Source organism: Athene cunicularia (genome assembly GCF_003259725.1).
Source record: "Athene cunicularia isolate RWA chromosome 3 unlocalized genomic scaffold, athCun1 chr3_part1, whole genome shotgun sequence".
Lineage (NCBI taxonomy): Eukaryota > Metazoa > Chordata > Aves > Strigiformes > Strigidae > Athene > Athene cunicularia.
The window spans coordinates 119,151,023-119,175,499 of record NW_020799097.1 but is presented as its reverse complement, the minus strand read 5'-3'; the positions used below and the strand labels follow the sequence as shown (position 1 = coordinate 119,175,499).

General features: G+C 40.0%; 1 protein-coding gene across 3 annotated transcripts in view; it reads right to left on the bottom strand.

Annotated features, from left to right (window-relative positions):
- Nucleotides 1-1,026: 1,026 nt before the first annotated feature.
- Nucleotides 1,027-24,477, bottom strand: part of BTBD3 (BTB domain containing 3) — a 25,013-nt gene continuing 1,562 nt past the window's right edge. Inside the window, exons 1-5 of one of the 3 annotated variants that reach the window (XR_003397999.1) lie at nucleotides 12,565-15,005; nucleotides 11,881-11,971; nucleotides 11,261-11,379; nucleotides 5,979-7,111; nucleotides 1,027-1,449 (exon numbers count right to left, since the gene is read on the bottom strand). Coding sequence is in view for 2 of the 3 variants with exons in the window: in XM_026844968.1 (XP_026700769.1) it covers nucleotides 6,079-7,111; nucleotides 11,261-11,379; nucleotides 11,881-11,971; nucleotides 12,565-12,887 (1,566 nt within the window). In the remaining variant the exon portion in view is untranslated. Of the gene's footprint in view, nucleotides 1,450-2,727; nucleotides 7,112-11,260; nucleotides 11,380-11,880; nucleotides 11,972-12,564; nucleotides 15,006-24,477 lie in introns of those variants that run through there. The other 2 variants (XM_026844969.1, XM_026844968.1) reach the window with 2 other exon arrangements.

The following is a 24,477-nucleotide window of genomic DNA, read 5'->3' as shown; positions in this document are numbered from 1 at the left end:
GTGGCTGCAGGATCGTTAGACATGATGTTCAGCATGTGGCTGCTGTCGGCACAAGGCAACACAAGGTGTTCTCCCCTCAGGGAAACAGAAACCCTTTGTACTTAACCAGAGCATTACCACTGAAGATATCACCCCATACAAATCCTTGGTTTTTGTCAAACCCGTGGCTATTTTTGAAAGGCTGATGCTCCCCAAGCGGCACTTAACTGCAAAGCTTCAAAATGAGATCTAGAAAACTGCATTTGCTAGTATCTGTTCATATGCAACCCCCATTGGGCCAGGATGGAGAATCCCTGAAAGCCAACTGTGTTCTCTTTGTCTATAGAAAACAATTAGAAAGCTAGTTTTAAAATGCTACAATTAAAGGCTTAATATAAATTCATTTCTGATGCTATCAATAAGTTCAGCAGACTTCAAGAAGCTCTTTCAAAATGCCAGGGCCTTCAAGCAAAATAGCTGTTTGTTTTTCTGTCATGCTGAACAGACTATGGGAATTTACACACGCTTTCTTATCTTAAAAATACTTTATCCACACTATGCATCTTATGTGCTATGAAGTCCATGCACAGATTGTAAAAATCTACATAAAGCCTCATACAAATTTACTGTTCTGCCTATAGATTCATGGCTGAAGATAAAGTATACTAGTAGAAATGCTTGCAGGCAAGCACATAAAATCTGATGAGCAGGCGTTTTGTGAGATTTAATAGAAAGGTTTCTACCTATATTTTAGATAATCAGATTACAGTGGGATTTCAAAATTAATTTCCCTTTCTTAGGCAGTTTTATGTTTTTTTGTAATAATCGCCCAAATTAAACACTGCAGATGAAAACTCTGGGTTTATTGAGGTCACTAGGACAACTCCTACTGATTTCAATCGGGCCAGGGCCTCACTTCAATAGGGAAGTCTTGGGAAGAAAATAAATTCAGACTTCTGGAAACGGAGCAGCATGCCAAAAAGCCATCTTTTTGATTTTATTTTGAACATTGTCATGCTGCCATGTGAGAAAGCAGCTCCTTTCATTGCCTTCAAGAAATCAGCAGGTATTCCCGCTCCCACTGATGCTTGCAAGCGTGGTAGAATAGGCTGGCTTAAAAGCTGTTGATTTTCACTAGGGCCTAATACTTCTGATGGGCTGAACCCCTCGTCACCCCTGTGCCTGGATCTCATGGCCTCCTGAGCTTGAGAGGTCCAAAAAGACCCTCCTGTTTACAGCAGTCCCAGTAAGCTTCTGTAAGGAGGTGGAGGCTTGTCCTGGGCTGTAGGATAAGTAGCCTTGCCTATCAGAAGCCAGGACATCTTGGTTTCCTACTCCTGAGGGCTGAGCACTTGCATGGAGCCTGTTTTAGATGGGGCCTTGACTTTGGGAGAGGCACTGGCTGTCAGCTCCCGAGGAGGTTCCAAGCAACAATATCACCGCCACTTTCTCCACCAAGCAGGATCTTACCTGTGAGACAAAAAACTGAATTCAGCTCTTAGACTCGTCTTCCTCCCAACCCCAGAAACATCCCATTGCTTTTTTCCTTTCGCTTCAAACTTTTTTTTTTTTTTCTTCTGGTGTGAATACAAACATGCTTCTCTGCATTAGTGAACACAGTGCAAGAGACTGACACAGCTCTACCTAACATCGATTTCCAAAGGAAGTGTCCTACCATTTCTGTCAGATCTTAGCCAGAAATAGAGGAGAATGTCCCTTTGGGTGAGACAGGCCATCCTTTACTCATCTTGTCCACTTAGTTCTTGACTGTTCATGAGAGAAATTAAGGCTGCCAGCAGCACCAATCTCCTCAAACACACCCAGCTACACTGTTCCTGCTGATGTGGTCCTTCCTGCACCAAACCACACCGGTATCTACCACACATTTAAGAGCAGGAATCATTAGTACAGAACAAGGCATAAGACAGTTCCTGCTCAAAGCCAGTTCCAAACTCATGAGGAGCACTGGACAGAGAATTTGGATCAAGAATGTGACACTGTGGTACCAAGTACTGCAGTAAGAACTCTAGAAGAAGTGACAAGTTTTATGACTGCAAATGTGCTTTACTCAAATTCTGGATGAAGTCTGAAGGTACTGTTATTACTGGGGAAGACTTCCTCAATTAAATTTCCGTGTCTCTACACTTATTCTTATCATTAACTAGTAATATCTGGAAGGTCTTGGAGATGGACATCATGAAGTGGGGCTTCAGCTTCACTGGCCTTAGAAGTATTTAAAATGAAGTTTCAAATTTCCTGGAAGAAAATCATTAAGAAAACAGTCAGAATTCTGAAGGATATCATATAATTAACTTTTCAGCAGAGAACAGCCTCTTGGCACTAGCTACGTCCTTTATTCTGATATATCAGAGACTGAAAACCATGGCCTTTCTTGTGCCAACTGTCTTTTAGGATCAACACGAGACCCTCCCCCTTCATCTCCACATACTTAATATTAATAGAACATTAAAATATTAATGCTAGTAGACAAGGTCTTTCATAAAACACATAAATTCATTCATTCACTCTAGCTCATTAGCTTAATCGTCAACCTTTTTACAATGTAACTGATTAACATCTTCATTGTTCTTGTTTTTTCCTTAGACTTTTACTTCTTTGGGGATCAAACGATCTCTGAATACATAAGCTCAACAAACATCTGTGCACAACTGTACGGCAATAGTTACCTCTTTCAGGGATTTCTAAGTAAAGGCTTTTACAGCTCATGCCTCAAAGATACTGCAGGAAACAACCATTTAAGAACCATTTTTATTTGTATGTTTAACGCCATTATACACATTCATGAGTCCAACAAGATCTGCACTGTGACATTAAAGATACAGTACAATAACATTCAACATGAGGTACTTCATATTTATATATATCTGTTCTTTATAAATAATGTTGTAAGCCTGCTAAGGTCAAACACTGCTCCAGCACAAATGGGTGCTAGGCCCTGAAGTTAGCTGAGTTGATCACAACAAATAAAAAATAAAAATCCCAAAACAGTTCAGTGCAATAAGTATGTAGAAATTAAAATGTTTACTTAAATACTATTTTAGATATGCAGAAAGTATATTACATTATACTCTCTTATCACAGATTCCCCCCACCAGGAAAATCAAACATACAAGTAGCAAAGAAGGCCAAGACCAGTTTAAGACAGAATCTACTAAAGGTTCTCTATCAACAGACATTATGCATACATTCCAGGCTGATATGGCTGATGCTTGCAAAATGTCAATGTATTCAAGATTGGATGCTACTGCTAAACCAACCAAATCCACATTTAGACACCTAATGAAGTGCCCTGATGTCCTCAGGTGACAGGCACTAGCCACCTTCTCACATAGCAGTACTTGTCAGCATCGAGCAGTGCTCAGAATCAACTCACGCTCTAAGTGTCAAAAGGTGCTTAATTAAGTGTTTTGGGTGCTTAAATAATCCATACTGAAAAACTTTATGTGCACCAGCTCCTAAAACCTGGAATGGGCTCGGAGAAATTAAGCTAGAGGTTGCTTTCATCCTACTTCAAAAAAAGTTCATAAAAGTAACAAATAAAAATAACAGTTAAATAACAGCTCGTTTTCTACATATTACAGTATTGTGATCTCTTAACTTCTGTTCCAGCCAGTGAATGTAGTAGATACCTTTATTTTCAGATAAGCAAAAACCCAAAAAGAAATTAGAAGTGAGAACCCAAGCCTATTTATACGAGTGCAGTACTCTCTGATTTGTCCCACCAGCTGAAGCACCTGATTTTTTTTCCAAGCAACTCAGAATACAGCTTGCTATTACAAGCAACTTGTCAATCTGATCATCACTCAGAGTAATTACATCTACATCAACCACTTGCTGTAAGAAAACTTAATCAGCTGATTAGTGTCTTTCTCTGCTTTCAAATGTATTTAAATAAATGGAACTGCTGCTCAGACGTTGTCTAAAAGTAGATGACCATTACCTCATCACAATCTCAAGAGTCTTTTTTGCAGTCTTTCAGCAACCCTTCCTCCAGTCCATACAATTATACTCTTGTCTATTTTAGGCTGCAGATCTAAATATAATTAACTGGAGGTTTTTTTAATCTCTCTCTGGGAGTTTTCCATGGAGCATTCTGTTTAGATTTCACTAACAGTCTGGATTATGTACATCTGTTACAAAAAACCAAAACATTTTTCTATATGTTTTGAGGGTATTTACATTTCAGAAAGAACGTTGCTTACACATACACGTATGTATGTATGTATATAAAACATTAAACACTAAGATGGGTGAAAAGCATAGATCTTGCAGGGCAGTTTTTTACCTGGCTCTTCCTTTATTACCTAAAGAGAAGATCTGGGCTTTGGCTATTAAGTGTTTGATGTCTATGCTCCAGTTTTCCTTCAGATGGTATTTTGGACACTGCAAAGATGTATTGGCACTTTATGATGGCCAGGGGCCAGGATTCCAACCATCAAGAAACACTCAAGAGTAATAGTATTAAACTGGTAAGAAATCATATGAGAAAAACATTTTTATTACAAAACTGACAAGTGAATTTAGGGTTATGCTGCATTAATGTGTTGATATACTTTAACATTAATCTTCAGTCTGTCTAAAGAATCATTTGGTGCTCTCATGTTGTTAAAACATACACAAAAACCAGAACCCACTTCAGAGATGAAATAAGAATGAGGTGCTTTACAATAGGTAGTGTCCCTCTGAGAAGCAACTGTCCCCAGTATAATGGTGAAGGATTTTCTTACGTTTAAATAGTACCTGTGTTCCTTATTTATACTGTTTTCCTTCCCTGATAAAGGAGTCACAATCCCTAATACTTCTCCAAAAGTGATACAGACATATGAATTGAAGTTTGAAGGAAAAAAAAACCCAACAAACCAGACAAGTTCTGCACCACATAATCCTTTGATTGATGTGTAACCATAAGCAGTTGCAAGAGATCCAACATTAAAACACTAGAGAAGACTTTCTCCTCCTCCTCACTGTTATCTGATGCTATACACTAAACGTAATATGACCACAGCTGGGAATCTTCTTGTCTTTGTCTAAATTTCCAGTGGTAATGTATGATAATAAAAAGAAGAAATCTCACATTACAGAAAAAAGTCCAAGTTGGGATTGGTACATTCTTTTGTTCCTCTATAATCTGCCTCTACCATGTTTAGGAAGAAGAAAAAAACCCACCCAAAATAAAGAAAAAAATTATCCTGCATCGGGTGCTAGATATTAATTCCCATTTATTTAGCAAGGGTTCCAAGAAAAGCCATTTAAATAGCAAATCAACTTCAACGTAGCAAAAACCGGGTCATGGGAGTAGAGTTTAAAGACCTGCATATACAATTTCAACATGTGCAAGTACTTCCTTGCCTTCAAGGTGGGATTCCTAGAAAATGAACTCTTGAGGGTCACTTGCCAAGTCCACACCCCCCTTCACTGTAAACACGTCCCAGCCCTGCAGACACAGTCAGCACGCCATGTGGCTTCCTGAAAGCTGCTTGCTTTGCACCATCCTCCCCTGTAGCCATCCCCAAACAGTTGGCTGCAGGAGAATCTCACAGAATGGAAGGTTTAAACCTATGCTTTTTCTGCTTACAGCTGAAGCACTACTTTCAGCTCCCATGATCAAAAGCAGCTCAGTTTATTGGAATTTCTTAAGTCTGAAGAGCAAACAGAAAAGAGAGCGCTATAATACAAGGCTCTTCATTTTCTAGCCCTGCCTCCCCAAATAATTACAAGCAGAGAGCAGGAAATGGAGAAGGAGAAAATGGATCAGTGAAGACAGTGAGATACAAGAGAGGAACAGCCTCTTGTAATTCACAGGTGCATCAAAGAAAGGGTCAGCACCACCAGCAAACAGGCACCTCTCTTATAAAGCCTTTAAAACTTGCTTGTTCCTAAGAGCTTCCAGTTTAATTATTACACTTAAACTTTATCACCAACAATGCTACAAGTATAGCAAGCCAGTAACCGGCCCACAGCGTTTAGTTAGACATTACCTGTACTGATCATATATCTGCAGATAAAAAGCTAAGCGTCAGTAGGCCTGAACCAGACAGGCTCTTCATAGCAAAACACTTCGTCTCCACACACTTTCATTCAAGCATAAAATATGAGTTCGGGAATTTGCCCTCCCTGTACCCCAGTGCCATTTGTACTGTCCGAAGAGCATTGAAACTGAACAGTCACCTTCCCACATTGAACTTCTGTCATTCCTTCCTGTCCAAAATAGCTGAGTTCGTTACCATCCAGAATCACGCTAGCTGTGTAAAAGGTGTCAGGCTCAATCTGCACTGGATATTCAAACCACACGGGAAAAGTGTTACTAGAACCATCTGAGAAATATTTACTCAAGTTCTGGCCTAGGATAACTCCTTGCCGTTTGAGTTCAATCTTGGCACTGTACTCTGCCGATCCACAGCTGGAGCCGTACAGGCCAAAGCCAGCAATAAACACTCTCTTATCAACAGCAAACTGGATGCTGTCACAGCGGCCCCTGTAGCGCCACTGGTTGCTGCGGTAAGCGCAGGACTGGAAACGGTGGCATCGCTGAGGAACGAGGCCTTTGCGGGGCTTGCTGACAAACTGCAGCTCTGGCTTTTTGGCAGCTGTGTACCAGAGGAAGATATCATTGGTTTCGTTGAGAGTCAGAATCCCAGACTGTGCGGCGCCGTTGGCAAAGTCGTCGAGCGCCATGGTAGGAATGCGTATCAAGTAGAGAGCCTTCCCCAAGACTTTGCGCTTGTTCTCGATGGTAGCCGTGACCTCTTGCCTCTGACACTCCACTTCAGCCCAGTTCAGCGCCGCTTCGAAAACAACAATTTCTTTGGCGTTCAGAGTCTCCCTTCGGAGAATGCTTTCAAGTGTCTGAAAATCAATGTCACAGAACCCCTCAGACTTCAAAGCCAGCTCAGCCTGGGCATCAATCACTTCCCAACAGCGCTGGGTCAGGTCAGGTTCCTCGAATAAGCAGCTCTGGGAAAGCAGCACGCAGGCATTCTTTGCGCTTAGACTAGTTTCTAGAAAGTTGACGCAGGCGCGGGCAAGATGAGGGACGATATACTTCTTGGCAGCATAAAGAGTGGCCAGTACAGTATCTGCAGCCAAATCAATTTCATCGCAATATATGTATCTGAAATAAAACACACGCATGTGACGCTGCTGCTTCATGCAAAAACATAATTTGTCAACAACATCTGAATATTGTAAACAAGGAATATTCAAATGGCTCCACATTAAACCTAAGCGGTACTTTTGGGGAACAATGATAAAATCCAGAAAGAAAGTACAAACTGAACTCATCACTCTAAGACCATGGAAGAGAACGAGCTTAAATCTGAGGTGAATCAAACTTCACATCTGGGGTACCTGCCGTGTAGACAACGGTTATGTTTACAAGCTTTGGCCCCTCCAGCTCCACGCTCCTTCCACGCACACTTTGGCTAATGTGAGGCTATCTGCCCCAGGTGGTCACACCTCAAGGGCTACCTTAGTTGGCTCACACAACACTCTGGAACACGTCTTACAAAGAGTACTCAGACTGGATGTCCCATGATGGTGAATGACGACTTACTGAGGTGTATATATAAATACTGGAATGAAAACGGTCAGTGTTAGGTTTATGGTTGAACAAGATAGTCTTCAAGGTCTTTTCCAACATAGATGATTCTGTGAAAACAAATGCGTTGGGAGTAACTAGGTAGATTAAGAGAAATGCTATCAAAGTTTATCAGGTGCTATCCGTTTTCGTAACTACTGGGTTGGGCATTTTTTTTGGGGGGTGGCTTTTTTGGTTTTTGTTTGTTTGGTTTTTGTCATGGTGTTTTTTGTTTGGTTTCTTTTCTTTTTTTTTTTTTTTCTTTTTTTTTAAACAGGGTGATGAAGCATGTAAGAAAAGGAAAAGGCACAGAATTCTAATTTTCAGGTTTCTTAATGCTTACAACATCCCAGATCCACTAGCACAGTGTTTTCTCCCAGTCTCATAGCATAAGGAAGAAAAAAAGCTTTACTGCTACGCTAGTGTGGTGGAAGAGATGAAGGTGAAATTCTATTTATGTGACTAAACTGCTGGGATTCATTGCTCAGAGAAATGAAGCATTGTACAGTTTGTTCTTTTTAATATATCATGCTTCAGGGCCCCATTTGCAGCTGGTGAATGCAATGTGCTAAAACCATGGCAAATGCAATTTTACTCTTCATAGGGATAAGCAAGTCTTGATGGTTATGGTTGATAGAAGCGTCTTCCTCCAGTAAAGCTGGAGTTGTATGCGACCCTGTACTAATTAAAATTTTCTAGTTAGCAGGTTTCCCAACACAATGAGTTTTTTGCAGAACAGATGTGCTTATGAAGTGGAATTAGTACCTATACTGATCTGATTATAGTTGTAAATACCTTTATCTGTATTTTTGCAGGTGTAGGGTACTATCCTTCTAAGTGTGGCTTGAAAACATGCTTAGAGCAGACACTGCTCAACCAATCTAATAAAATCTAAGAGGTTACAGAAAAAAAAAAAAAGGAGTACTTCCACAGACCCAAACCTTTTTCTTTTTTTACCTGTATCACTTGGTTTCAGCTGGGCTACTTTTAACAACAAAGAGCACAACTATACATCGCTGGTTACAGGCTTAGTTCCTTTACCGTCCGAAAAATTTTCAATGTGTTAATTCATTTTTATGATTCTTCTCACTGCTCTCCAACTCTTTTATCCCTTCCATTAATTTTTTTGCCTGCTAGAACAGCAGAGAACGACATCTGTTTTAAACTGAAATTGTACAAAAGTTGCTAGTTTGATATTCATGAAAGTGAAGAACTAATATCTCTGTTTTACAACAGACACAGCACAGATCAGCTGTTCAGCACTATTCTACTCTTCTCACTCTGCCAGTTCACCTCAACTCTGGTCTGCAATTACTGATATTCCAGTTTCACCCTGTTCTCAGATGATTCTGCTAGACCACAGGGTTTGATGGTTTAGTACCACAGTCATCCTGGGATAAGATGAGACCACGGTTCTAACTTGAACAGTCATGATTAAAAGAAGATAATACATTAAAGACACCGATTCAGTGTGTCAGCTAGAATATGAATTTAACCCTATTTTTAAAACTGTAGAGAACAGCCAAAGCACTTTTACTGGGAGAGCAATTAGTATCTACCAGTTGAGGTATTATTTCCTATGTTACATCTGGCAATACCTTGTCTGATGTTTGTTGTCAGAATGCCCACTATATAGTAAAACACAAAAAATATTTATGCTGTAAGAATGTACTGTCCAAGGGAAAAAAGAAACCAACAAAAAAACCAACAAAACACCCCAAACAAAACCAAAGTCAATGTATTTTCTGACAAAGATTATGATGCATTCCTCCTGACTGTGGAAAGGAGACGGCTGCTTTGGGATAGGTAAAGTCTTTTCCTTCTATAGCAACGGTATCATGAGTCTTCTGCTCACAGTAGTTGCAAACAACACTCATGGGGATGACTTCCCAGGGGAAGAGGAGTGAAGGGGACCACGGCTCCCCCCAAGCTCCACCCAGTGCAGCACATGCACTGGATCCTGAGATGAGGGGAATGCTGCACTGCTGAGCAACACCCCTTTCCCTTCCCTGCACCGTCATGGCTGCAGACAGCCCTGGCGTTTGCAGACACAAGAGCACTCTGCAGGTTCAGGCACACTGCATCAGTAGAAGTTAGCACCAGCAAGGTTAACTCAATGTCCACACAGACCACAAACTTTTTGTGGGCTTTTGTTTTTTTAAAAAAAAGCTGAGAAAGTGAAGAATTCCATGGTTCTGGCCATGCACTCAAAGATAGTTCCCAAAATTTCCATGGGCTAAATAATATGCAAAGACCTAGATGTCAGCATTGATATTCTTGTTTCTAGGTTTGCTCTCTGAACACATTTCTTAATGATAAATTCAGAAAACACTCAGTTTTCATATGGCAAATCATGTTTAGGCACAGTGAAATAGATTTGTTGTTCAAAAAGGAAGGGGGCCCAGGGGAATCCGAGTATCTTATATTTTCTGCCTTGTAAAATTCTGCATGAAAGTAAAGCGTAAGTCAGAGCTCTGCAGAAAACACCCACAAAACCTGAAAGGCCCAAAGCAGGGATCCATAATGCACCTAGTTACATAATGTCATATCTTAACTTTATATTCCAGGTCTATAGAACATCTGTGTGACTTCGGCTTTTCCTGGCAGTTACTGATATTTGCACAGAACATTTCTGATGTTCATGATAACCTATAAAATCTCTATGCAACAAACTATACGCAACTTTGTTCATTTACAGTGCCATTGAAATGTAAAAAAAAAAAAAACCAAACATTCTGTAATCACAAGCTAGTCAAAACAATCTATGAAACACAACAAATTGTTAGCTAGTGATAACAACCATTATATGCAAGAAAATTTGCAGTGTATTAAAAGGATCACTATTAGATATTAATGTATATTCTTTATCAGAAAGCAATGGCAGTTACTAAAGCTGAAGGGAAAAAAACTCTCAAACCAGTAGCAATTCCATGATAGGGCATCTCTCAAATAATCAGTTTATAGATACGTTCAAGGACAATTCAGCAGGGAAGCTGCTTCATTATGCTCTACTAGGAAAAGATAGCATTTCTTACGCAGTTTGAAAGAAGAAAAATAACAATCGTGTAAACTGTCTGTTTTCCCCCATTAGAATAAAAAACCTTATTCATGTTAACATCCTTTTTATTACTTTTCAAATGCATCGGTATGGTATCTATTTAATTTTCAGAGGCTATATTCAATAACTTAGGGTCATTTTTCTAAGACAAGACCTGTAGCCAGCAAGTTTATAAAAGATCTGGAATGATGTCAATATACAAACCCAGAAATTCTGTGGCTTGGAGGGGGGTGGGGTGTGTTTTTAACTTTTCACTGTGCTTGCAAAGTAGAACAGGGTTTTTTTTGTTACAGCTGACAATTCTTTTTAGTCACTCCATTCCTTTGTGTAATATGTGTAGTGACAAAACAGATCAATAGGCATTACAGTGTACAATGTGCCCAAAGATCCCCTGTCAAAATCGCTATTTATAACTGCCTACATTAGTCTAATATATGCATGCCTGGAAGTGGAGGGGAAGAGCAAAACGAGGTAAAAGTTTAAAATACTTGAAACACAAAAAGATAAATAATTTAAGCAACTGCTTTCCTTCTGTTTATATGCAAGTCTAATACTTTAACTATAACGTTACAAGTGTACGTATCTATCATAAAGGAAAACATATCCAGCAGATGAATGGTGCTTACTTCAGCATTGCGAGAAAAGCAGCAGGCTCAACATCTGGTATACGGATTTCATCTTTGTCCTCAGCAAGCTCTCCATAAAACATCGCATGGAATACAGAGCTCCCAACAGCCAGGACGTACTGTTGAGAAAGGGAAATCTTATTTCATGTTTTAAACTAAAAGCACTGCCAGCAAAAACAATGTGGGAGAGTCACTCTGAGCATGCTGGGCTTCACTGACAGACTACAGACACACTTCAGTAAGAAATGAAGTCAAAGCTAAGAACAGATTTACACATTTTTCCCTGCATTTTACTCTCCTGGGCATATACGCATTAGCTACTGGAAAACGCTCACATCCACCACTGAAGTTAACTATTTCTAGAAAATCTCAAGAGTAATATTAATCAGCAGCACAAAGCAGTATTCCTAACTTTACTATGACTGCTTCAGCACAAGTATACTGTTAAATCAAAACCACAAAGGAAAGCAAGGGACACACTATTCTACTGCATGGAGCCTTTAAAATCCAGAACTATGCCTGTCCCAGAAGCTCTGAGTCTCCCACGCTATGTCCCAGCGTAACCGTGGGAGCTCTCTCTGGCTATCCCCACCCGAGCTGATAATGCAGCTGTTGCTTACTTTGTGTCCTGGCAGCCGCTGGGTCCCACCTGGTGGCCCGACCACAAAATGAACATCTGCCATCAAGTCATTGTTGAACATCACTGCATTTCTACAAACAGAGGCAGCGTGTTAATTTATGGTGCCTGGTCATTCCGTGCTTGCCCCAGACCCAAGAAATTAAATTTCTTAACAACTTAAAGTTGCATGTTAGTAAAGAGAAGGAGGTCACACTTTGTTTTAAGCTTATTTACACATCATCACAGAAATATACCAAAGAAAAAAGTAAGCAGAGATGGGGGTGCAGGGGGTGTGTGTGTAATAAAAAAAAACAAACACAAAACCACCACTCCAAAGTTTTGAGAACTTTTTGAAAAGTGGAAATCAAAATCAAGAGCATGTATCACTGAAAATCCCCACTAAAGTCTGAAAGCAAATCTTTAAGGGTATGCTGCAGCTTCCAGAAACATTTTTATTTACTCAAGACAAACAGCTGCACTGTCTGGAAAAGAGGTATTAAAATATTTTCCATTACCAAAATACTTGTTTCACACACACAGGGGAAAAAAAAAAAAAAAAAAAAAAAAAAAAAAAAAAAACTGTTTTCTTCAGCAAACAAACGAATAACTAAACATGCATTACAAACATTTTGCTACTTTTCACCACTCCATTCAAACAGCAAAAATAAACTGCCCTATAACTTACCTCTCTCTGATGGTTGGATAAAGTCCTTGCCAATTTGGTGCTGGAATAGTGTTGTTGTTATTGAGATTTTGCTGGTGGTACTGCTGGACAGCAGTTGTATTAGTGTTGGCTGTTTTCTTTCGGGGAAAAATATCAGCAGCCATCTTCTTCTTCTTTTTGGTCTTCAAGGTAATGATTTCATAGCAAACTGGAGGCAATTTGCTGCTGCTGCTGCTGCTGCTATTTCCCTTCTTAGAGCTCTTCTTGGACCTGTTCTTGACCGTCTCTGGAAGCATCAAGAAGAAGGTGAGACATTTCATGTTCTTTCCTTTCTCATCTACCATGAGTATACTTGTCTGTAAAGCTAGACAGCCTAACTAGCCAAGAACATTAAGAAATGCACGTGGAAGCTGTTAAACAGAGAGCAGCAGAGCTGAGAGTTTGCTTCTTTTCCAGCAAGACAAGGTGACCTTTCCGGTGCACCGAGTAAGAAACTGGCTTTAAGTTTGATCCAGTACTTGAATCGTTAAATACACCCCCATCATTCCTGCCAGCTTTATTTCTTTCCAGCTCTCTTGATCAGGAATCGCCTGAGAGCGCGGACACGGTGCGAGGAGGGGACGCGCGCGGCCGTAGCACCGGCTCTCGGAGGGGAGGATAGGGAGAGGCGCAGGGTAGCGCTGCTAGTCAGCTCGGCGAGCTCAACTTGTGCGTTGAAGGGATGGGAACGGAGTAGGTATTGCAGCCCTGCAGATGGAGTCAGCCAGCGTTCGGAGCCAATAGCTGAAGTCACCGATAACGATTGGACCCAGCCGCACAGTGACACCTATTGTAACGTATGCCGCTCTGACATTAAAGCGACAGCAGTTGCGCTCCTCGCTTCAGACGTAACACGAAGTAATAAAGTAGTAAACGGCACGCACCGTTGCGTAAGCGCACGGCGGGCCAGAAGCATGTGTGCTTTAGCTTTCCTTGACGCTGCTTGCATTTTCACCGCGGAAGCAATAAAAAGTTGAAATCGGGTAGAAAAATGTATTTGAGTCTAAGAATTTCCGTGGGAGCTATTTCCACAGGCAGTCGGTATTAGCGTGACTTCATTTGTCTCTAGTATTCCCACAAATCCCTACTGTAACACTTGTTCAGCAAAAGCATGCTACGCATATCAGAACCAAATTAAAGCAATCAACTAAGCAGCAGCAAAGACAGCGATGGAGTTAAACAATCCCTTTCAGCGCAGCTTCTACTCCAGTGTAACATGAATAGAGATGAAGTCACAGCTTTAGCTTTAACTCCTTCTTTGGAGCCTTTGACAAGGGGTCCCAAACCACTAATCAGTGCTAATTAAACCAGCTTACACCAGACATGGCTGCACCACATCAGAAGAAAACTTCTAGATGTGCAATCAGATTAAAGCAAACCAAAGTGAGTATATTTAATCAATATTTCAAAGCATTAAATGAAAAAGTCTGAATGATTTAGAGTCTCAGGCAGAAATCACTCCTCGAGGTGCAAACACACTCTGATTTTATTCACAAATACTTTCTGAGATAAATAGGATATAAGCTATGCAAACCAAGCCATTTAAATAGGAAAGACGACTAATTTTCAGACATTAGTTTACTTAGAACTTCAATTTAGATCAGATTTCCTTAACAGTAGATCAAGTATATTTAAAAAAACAAGCAAGCACAGACACTTAAAAACAGAAGCAGGGAAATAAAATATTAGGTATTAAGTGTCAACATTTCACACCTTAAAATATGGGGGGGAGGATAATTCTTTTTAAGTGTTAAATTAAAAAATTCACTTTGCTTTCAAAGCAAATTTAGCCACTTTGAGCCTTTGTTAGTTTTGCTGGACAAGAGTACCTCAGTGAAATTAAAGTGATCAGAGGCTGGTGGAGGAATGGCTGACCCTGCTGAAATCCCTGACAGAAATCTGCCACTGACCTACACAGAAGCACAGAAACGTTACTCAGTCTATTTACTGAAACACCATCACAACTGCTCGAATCACAGCTACAGCTCTGGATCGCCATCTCAGAACATCTTTAAACCTGTAACTGTGCAGGTATTTCAAAAGATTATCAGGTCTCCTCGGGAGACATTCCCTATTAAGCACTAACTACCCTGGCAGTTGGCCATCTAGAGACTTCGCTGCAGTGGTTTGCGATGATACCATTTCCACATACGCAGATCTGTCCTTTCTGTCTGAAGTCACTGCTCATGGAAGGGGGAAACAGAAGGATACGTGTCCGTGCCTCAGCTGCTACATTTCACGACCCAACGTTTTAGTGCAAAATCTCCTTCAGTGGTAATTTAAAAGAAGATGGTGGGCTATGCCTGGTATGGCTGAAAGGCAGAGATACATTCCTAAATAAAATGAGAAGCAGGTTATGTAATTTCCAAACGATTTCTAGCAAGCTTTTGCTTCTCTCCTTCCCCCCCCCTTTTTTGTTTTTTTTTTTTTAATCTGCAACAGATTGATATGGAAGGGAAACTAACAACCTAAGCCATATTGAACTGCAGAGCGGTAAAAGGAGTGACAGAGGAGAAGAAACTCATCCCACAGGTGGGTTGTTTAGAACTCCTTACAGCTGAGAGTTTATAATGGGGACACAGCAGGTATTCTCAGCACAAAATTTGGGTTTGTTGAGTTTGCATAAGCTTTTTTCCTCTCCTTATGAAAATTTCCAGCCCTTCCAGTTACAAAAATAACAGTTTTGCCATTGCACAGGACAGACATTTCAAAAGGGAGAAGTCTGTTTTGTTTGTTTTGTGGTTGTTTTTTTTTGTTTGTTTTTTTTTTTTAAAGAAACCGTTAAAGGTACAGAAAAACCAAGCACTCCAGAAAATCTGGTTCTCTGTACTGCAGTTGACAAAACATAGCAGGGGTTAGGAGATTCATGAGATTTGATTTTCATTCCACAGATCCATTTTCTAGACTAGCAAAGTATATAAAAATCAAGGTCCTCATGCATTTTTTACATTTGACCAGTACAAACCCAAAGATTATATACACACCAGACAAGGTCACTGGGAGGCTACAGAAGAGAATGACAGACTGACCCATCAACTCAGACTGGGAAAAAGAGATCATAAACGTGAACCTGTAAGAGCCCACCACACCTCTGACTTCTGTAAAACATAACGCATGTACAGCATATTGTGCTTTCTTGGGAAAGGGAGGGAGGGAGAAGCTGCAGCTGAAGCATGTTCTGCCTGAAGCCAGAAGTCAGACAGACCCCCAGTACACAAGAAGTATCAGCATGACAGGATAAAAATCCACCCCAGTGAATAAAAAGCCCAACTGCCATCTTTGCCTGTTCTTAAGCCACCCACCAAAATCTGGTCTGCTATAACTGGAAAATACTGCTGATTCCACAGCAGATTCCAAAAACTCTTAAGAAAAACTACAAACCCAGTGCAGGCTTTTTACCACCTTCCACTGCACTTCAGCTGAGAAAAAGTTTCCTAAACCAATCGGAGATTCATGCAAACTAGGAAAAGTCCCCAAAGAATCAGCACTAGTTGCACTCGCTGTTCTTTCCATTTTGGCAGCAACTTCCATTTCTTTTCCTACAACAGAGTCTTCTTCTTTTCCTATATACATACTGTTAATGAATTTACGAATCATTACATTAGCAGTCAGTAAAAGCAGCCTAGAAACTACTCCCTGTTGAAAGACTAGTCAAAATCCCAAGTTTCAATCAGTCTGTCTCCAGCAAGAGGATCAAGGAAATTGACCTTCCTTCACCCAAAGATCTTCCATTTCTGAAAGCTTATTACAATGTGTTCCTAATCTTCAGCAATTCTCATTTTTCTTCATTCATGATATATTAACAAAAGCAAACTTGATATGTACAACTTAGAAAAAGGGAAATACAGTTTCTTCAAAGGCACATTAATCTTTATTTTATAAGCAAAGCAGTAAAACAAGAAATATTTTAATTTAAAGGATGTAGGAAATTCCATGCTTAAATCTTAACACTGGCCTAATGAAAATCCAAGATGCCAGAGGTAAAGAATTAAATAAAAGACTATATTCTGAGGCTGAGATACTACGCATCAAGTTACACGCACCTTTCAAATAATTAGAACAAGTTACAAGCCCTTGGAAATCAGCTCCTGACTAAATACTGTGAACAAATGAAGTATCAATTCTGCTGTTCAAATCCAAATGCGTGCAGTATACTTGTGACACCAGTTTCATCTATCCCTTAAGACCATAATATACCTTGACACCATTGTGAGGGTTGGCACAGCGGTCATGTCATAGCCCAACTCTTGGTGCAGCTTTTAATAGTATGGTACTACTATAATTATGCCTTTTCTAAAGGTAACTTGCAATTGAGAAGTCATTTAATTTCCAGGGTTGATGGGAGTACTCTTCCTCAATATTACATCAGTCTCTCCTTCTGCAACAGCAAGTATATCAAAGTTGGTTTGTTTTTTGTTTTTTTTTTTTTAATTTCTTCTAGTAAGTTGTGTTTTTCCTGTATCTCTCATTTACAGGTCCATTCTTCATGCAGTAATGTGAACTGGACAATTCTACTAAAAACAAGCTGTCATCAAAATTCTCAATTGTCTGTTACAACCAGATCATGCATAAAGGAATGAATTCCAAGTAGGCAATGAGAAAATGCATATATTTCTTTTTTGTAAAGTTGCCAAGTCTCTCCCTTGGCAGTTATTATGCCTATGCATTATTAACATTCTTTGTTTAAATTCTGGATTTCCTCTTACAAGGAAACAAATTTGAGGCGATACATCTTGATTAACCAAAGTACACACACCACATTACTGTTTAGCAAATCTACCTGTCTACGGCTAATTTTCATTGAAGTTGACTTTAAACACTCATTTTAAATTGAATGTACAAGTTCAAAAAACAAATAAATAAACAAAAACCTCAACAAACCCAACCCACACAGCTGAGAAGCCTAGTTCTGTTTACCTATCTATGAATTATTTAGTCACTTGGAAGAATCCTTTCTTATCACTATTCCAACCCTTCTGTTTGTAAAAATGCTCATTTAGAAAGGGGACTGATGGCTCTACTCTTGATTTCCTCAAATAAAAAATGCATTACAGTTGACAAAAATCTTCCAACCTCCTCTCTCCTAAGTTCCTGATTGGCAGCACTTAAAGTAACCAAGATCGCATCCACTTCTGTCTGTTGCATGGAAAAGCTGACACTAAGGTCTAACTCAGTAAGGTCTTTTACAGAAAAACATAGAAAGACAAATAAAAGCTGGGACAAAGATGGGCAAAACTTGTAAAGACTCCAAGAGAAGCCAGAATATAGGGTAAAATAAAGCATTTCTTTCCCAGAAGAGCCCAGAGCTGGGAGAGTTGAATAGACTCAGAGTAGAATTGCATCTTGAACCAATACTAGAAGCTTTAAACCAAAGTCCAAAATAGCTAAGTAGTGTTTTGCAATAGGCCTTATGCTACACCAGCAACACACTCATTGGCAAATAGTCTTCTTAACTGCTTAGTGTTTGATGTACGATGATTTAAACACTTTGCATAATATTATCCCCTAAGATAGTTTTAATTTTTTTCCTTAATACTTTAAACAAATGCAGAAAGCCCTGAGCAGCCCAGTCAACAGGTAAACACGAACTTACATAAAGTAGAAGCGTAAAGAATGAGCATTCAGATGTCTTTTACTCTTTCATTCTTGTATTATTTGCTTGTGTCTGCATGGCACTTCTTTTTGGTCTCCCTACCAAAGCAGCCTTATTTAACACGTCCTTTTTGTATCTGCAATCATTTTCACTTCGTTTTTTCACAGCAATATTTTTGAGATGAAGCAATCAAAACAAAACGTTGTATTTAAGAATAACATTTAGCCTTATGTTTACTTGCAAGTAAACATCTACTTTCCTTCTGTGTGGATTTCAATTGGCTCTCCACAAACCTGTTCCTACACCAAGTGCAACATCTCCCACTGTCTTTTCTTTTTCCTGTTACTTTCTTGCTTAGTTGTTTAAAGTCTGCAATTTAACCCCAGTGAGAGGTTCAATAACTTTATATTTACATGCCAAACACAAAGTAACACAAAAGACTTCTCTACACTGTTGGAGTTTTGCTTTTAAGGTTAAAGGTTTTGTTCCCAGCTGGGTCAAAATAAATATAGCTAGTATATTAAAGCAATAAAAAAAAAAAAAAAGTTTAAAATTATCTTGTATTTTCATTATTATTTCAATACCATGCTTGCTGCACGAATGACAGTCCATATAAACCACAACTGTATAAAGACAGGCTTATGTTTAAACAACCTACAATGAACAACATATTTAATCCCGTTATAGTGAATTATCACACAAACATTCTCTTCTGTGCATATGGAAAGAAATAATGTGAAATGCTTCATTACAACATGAAATATATGATCTTACCAGCCTGCTGAGACATATTCCCCAATGTCATAGTTTGGGAACTGCAGGTAAAAAATATCCCAGAGCAGAATTTGCAATTTGTTTTATAAACATTAATTTACCTCTTGATAGCTGAAAGTAAAAACAAGAACTATAAATGAACTCTGAGATGAGAAAACCCACAACTACAAAACAAGAATTCAAGGTTGCAGGAGATAACTGTTTTTCTCCTAATTTAAAAGCGACAAATTACGCATTTCTTCCCCATCACTACTACTCTAGCTCATCCATTTCATTTCATGTTGAGTTTTGCTCTTGACTATCTGGGGTCAAAATGTAAGTTCTTCCTTAGTGGCTGCCATTTTTTTTTTAAATTTATTTCTAAACATGATATTGCAAACCTGAAAGCATTCAACCCTTTTTCTAAGACAGAGGTCAATTTTAATTCTACTCTGTCTCTTACCAAAACTGACTTACAAAGGAAAGATCAGATCACTCAGGAAATTGGTAATGAGATACAGTGGTTTTCGTCTCTAGGTCACTAATTCTAAATTGACCGAGGTCAACAGTAATCAAAAGTCATTAGCATTTAATGATCGTTCAGTGCCCTGTGAGAAAGAAGCTAGTGATCTTCATGCACTTCAGAAAAACCACCACTACAATTAGTACTCATATGCTGCCTATTTCAAGGGAGAGATTGGGATCGGGTGACTAGAGACAGAACTTCCTATCTTACAGCAAATCTTGCCTATGTAGACAAACATTTATACTAATTTTAACTTGGCACAGAAACTATTCTTTTTAAACAGAATAGTTAAATTAATATAAGTTCTATAAAGGGCAGGTTGTAACCACATCAGTGGTTCCCAAATGTCTTTGTTCCACTACACACAGTACGTCTGCAAAATGCAAATGCTAACACAGATAAAGAGAAGAGACTTTCTCAGCGGGTCCTTGCTAAGGACTGATGGCACTAGAAGTCACTACCCCATAAGCATCCACAGGAGGGCTGCATTACAGCTGATTACATTGGCATATAACTCAAGGACTACATTTTTCATGTGCAGATAACTTACATTCACCACACCAAACCACAGCATCTGAAGTACCCTGTGGGGACAAAAACGGGGGAGAGGATATTTCTATGACCCACGCTGCAGTTGTTCTGTGGCTGCAAACCTCAGTCTCCTGGGAGCGCCATGCTAGCAGCGCCTTCCAACAAGGTCAAAAAAAAAATAGAGAGGACTTTTGGAAAGCCTGGTTAGGTGTTGTAAAGGTCATTAGGGTCTGTCATGGGAAAACTATATTTCAATCTGTAGTTTTACATCTGATGAAGTTTAGGGAACGTGTGGCTTAAAATCCCAGAGTGGATCAGCAACACAGCACGCTTGTGTTTACAGCAGAACAACATAACTGGAACCATTCACTATTTTAGATGAGGAAAGACTGGCACAGCTTCTTGTTCTCACTGCATTTTAGGTGACAAGAGAAGAGGACTACCCCAGTTAAAGAGGAACAGGTCAGTTCATTGGCAAACCAAGCATTCGATAAGAAATGCATTCTCAAACATGGTGGCTCTCTTCTCAAAAGTAAGAATCAAAACCCATGAGCAAAAACGCTTGAACAGTTTTTACAGCTGTTTAATAACTCCAGTTTTTAGATATGAGAGACTGATTGCTGATAACCTGAGCTGCATCCAAGTAGTTCAAGGACTGGAACCAAACATTACATCCATTAAACTCCACTGCACTGAATCAAACTTCCTCCACCACACCGTTAGAATCTGTGGATCTTGTTACTTGCCTTTAACTTTGTTTCCAGACTCTCACAGCACACGTTGCCTCTGTTTGAATGGCTGTTGCACAGGGGGATAAAGATGTTGCCAAATTCTTATCAACTGCTTCAGAAAATCAGATTTACTTTCTTCTGCTGCAAGTATTTCAGTCACACTTGTCTAATAGATCAGTTATGCTTTAGTATCTTGATCGGTTTCTCCTCCTCTCTACAAGTGAACGGCAGCTACTATGCAGTAATGAATTTTCAAGACATACTCCTCAAATTTGGTTTCAGAATATATTTTTAAGCATTAAGACATATTTGTCCAGCAATGTCAGGATCTCCTAAATGCCTGTTCTCCTTCACAATAACTCTGTTTCAGAGACCCTAGGACATGTCAGAACTTTAGTAGAGAAAAAGAAAAAAATTAAGGAGCAAGTAATCAAACATAAGAGCACGATTAAGGGACTGTACAAAGTAAACACACATAACACTAGTTTTATGTATTATAAAGTTTAATATAGTATGAAAACCTTTTTGTTGGTATACATGGAGTAGTTTCACCTTGGTCTGACAGGAGAGTGTTACTGAAGACAAAAATCAAATAGCACTAAGAAATCAAACACACCTAGGTGCACTTTATAGATGTTTAAGTGCATTATATTACCCTAACAATACAGGGTATCCCTTCCTCGACAGAAACTGAGCAAGCTAACAGGGCAGAAATTTCTTTCCTCTCCGAGTTGAACTGTATGTTGAGGACTCCAGAGGAAGGCAAAATACTGCAACAAAGGACCAGTGTAAGCCACTGCATACATTTCTGTTGTAAATAATACACAGCTAGCTTCAGCTCCTCCCTAGTGTTAGAGCGTGGCTGCACTTTCCTCCCCCACTAAGAGGGCAAGGTGACACACCACTAAGCATGTGGCGTATTGTAGATTAGATTTTTAAAGGGATTTTGTTCCACCAACTATTGCAAACCTATATAAAAATTCTTATACCTATCAGGCACAAGCAAATAAGCTACCTGACTGAAGAGTTGCTTTCTTTTCACACACTCAGAAAACCTTTGCAACCAAGCACACTTTGAGCAAACAGGGAGGCAGCAAAACTGTAATTCCAGAAAATATACTTTTTTGAAGATTATGACTCCTTTAAATTGCTTTGGATGTGAAGAGGAGAAACTGCAGCTAGGGTGGATACAGAGTGTAACCTGGCACATAAATACCCTGCCACAGGAGGATCAAGTCATTCAGCCCTCTACTGAAGTGGTACATGATCCTCTGGTGAAATATTTATTCAGGATATCAGGTAATCTCAGGAAAAAGGTAACAGGGCTGGACAAGGTGATGTATCAAGATGCCTTCCAAATCTGTTTTCTGTGACTATGCCCTACATACCCAGGACAGCCAGCAGACATTCACAGATCACCAACCAGTTCATCAGTGTTTTAAAATGCAAACGCTTTTCAGAGGTTAGACTCACTTGTTTTTCTTTTACTCTAGCTTGCCGAGTTATCAAACTCAGACAGGGCAGCAGGATCAGAAAACAGACAAGTCAGGCCCAGAAAATGGGAAGTTTGCAAATACAAATGAAGTCACCCTTTACTTAAGCTTCCCCCCTACTCAGTTTTCTGACATGCATACATATAACGTGGTTTTGTAATTAAGGCACAGGACTGGAATTCAATTTTATGGCAGAAAACAGAACTGAAGACAACTTCTACCACAGAAAGCTTTTAATCTTTTCGTTCCAAGATTCTCATCTCCTATTTCCTTCTTCCGCCTTATCTATCAGCTCTTTGAGATAGAAACTGTTGCCTATCACATATATAGTGACTCACAAAATAGGGCTTCCATGCCTGCTCAGGTATGCCAGCAAGGTTTGAGGAAACAGCGGAGAAAGTATGACAGGAGAACTATCTTGAATTATTAGAGAAAGCTAATGCAGGGCATGAACTTCATTCTGCTGCAAAACATGCCACTTACACAAGTTCACACAACAGGTGAAGACCTAAATTACTTCTGAAAACATAACGCACAATCTGTCATCATCAGGCCTCCATTTTAACTGAGCCTACTCAAGCACTGATGCTTTCATCATAAGCATAACAATTGTTTGGTAACTTTAGAAAAAAATATTTGCTCACAAGCTCTAACAACAAGTGTCCAGTAACAAAAAAATCACTGTTGCAACTTGCATCTTTTTCCTCAGCCTTAAAAGACAAGCTGAAGGAATTCCATAGTGCTTTTGAAAGGTGTTTCCTCCAGGGCAGAGCTGAGGATCACTGGACGGGAAACACAAGGAAAGTTATTGTGCAGTTAGCTGCAGTGTACTTACTATGGGGAAATTTAAAACAAAACAAAAATGACAAAAGAGTACTGCGCTCTACATTTACATTTGGCAATCTGGCAGAATTTATTTCAAATGTGTAAGGCCCTAAGAGATTTGATTTGCAAAGTTTAATTACCCAGTAAACCCAAGATACTATGCACTGTGACATACTGCACACCCTTTCTGTAGGAAATGGTGAGACCCCTTCCTTCCCACCAAAATAAGCTCTGTTTTGAGCCTGCCTCTAGCCTGGAAGTAACATCAAATATCATATTGTATACCGATAACCCAACATCACCCCTTCCTACAGAAAAGCATTAAAAAGACCAGGACGGGGATTAAAGTTTGTTTTCAGCATGTAATCTCTATGTCAAAGTATGGTGAAGACTAACAACAACATAGAAAACCTGTGCCAGCACTCTTCAGATGAGACACAGTCAGTCTGTTGTTTTAATCAGGCATGTTAGTAACCATTATTTTAGGAACACTTAAATATCATAACTTCAATTCAAACTTTTTCGCACTTCAAGTGAGCACAACCCACTACTCTCCCCTGGTTTTAAATGCATACCATCCAGGAATCTACAGGCAAATGAATTTATAAACCTGAAGGCTAACATCGGTGGACTTTCTCAAAACAAACAGGAAAATAGTAAACTGTAAAGGTGCAGGCCCTTAAATGAAACTATGCAGTCTTCAGACTGTAAGTAAGTCTGTAAGACTGTACATAAGGAAGTTTGGCCAGCAGCGTGGGGAAGAGGAGGTGGTATTTATATCAAACCGGGTGCCATTATTATTTGTTCCTCTAGGAAGTTTACTGAATCTATACTTAAAATACTACTTTAAAAGCAGCATTACTTTAGGCCGAGAAAAAAACCCCAAACCCCAAGTTCGAGGTTGACATAACTCCGGATTTTTCCAAGGGGAAGCGCTGGCCTCCAGCCGCGGCCGTGAAGGATCCCCTAGCCAGGCGTTTTGGCACTGCCAGGTCCCGGCTTCGGTGCTCATCGCACTTCACGTTAGAACCCAAAACACTCGCCCGTTAGAGCGGTTTATCACCGCCGCTTCGCTCCCAGGACCTCCACGAGGTCTGCACAAAGGGCAGCTGCATACGCTCAGGATTAAAAAACAAAACAAAACAAAACAAACCAACAAAAAACCCACAAACCGACTGCGGACACCAACAGTGACTTTGATCGGGAAAGACCCTTTCCCAAGGGGTTCTTTGTGCCGGGGGAGGCGACCGCTTCAGCGCCGACCCAGCGGCAGCGGGGCCGGGCGCGCGGGGAGCCGCTCTCCACCCCAACTGCCCCGGTTCTCTCTTCCCAAGTTTGGCGGCGGGCGCGGGCAGCGCCCGGCGCTCAGGTGCGGCCGCTCCGCCCCGTCCCTCACCGAGACGTCCCTGCAGGGCGGCGGGGGACCAACGGCCGCCTGCCCGC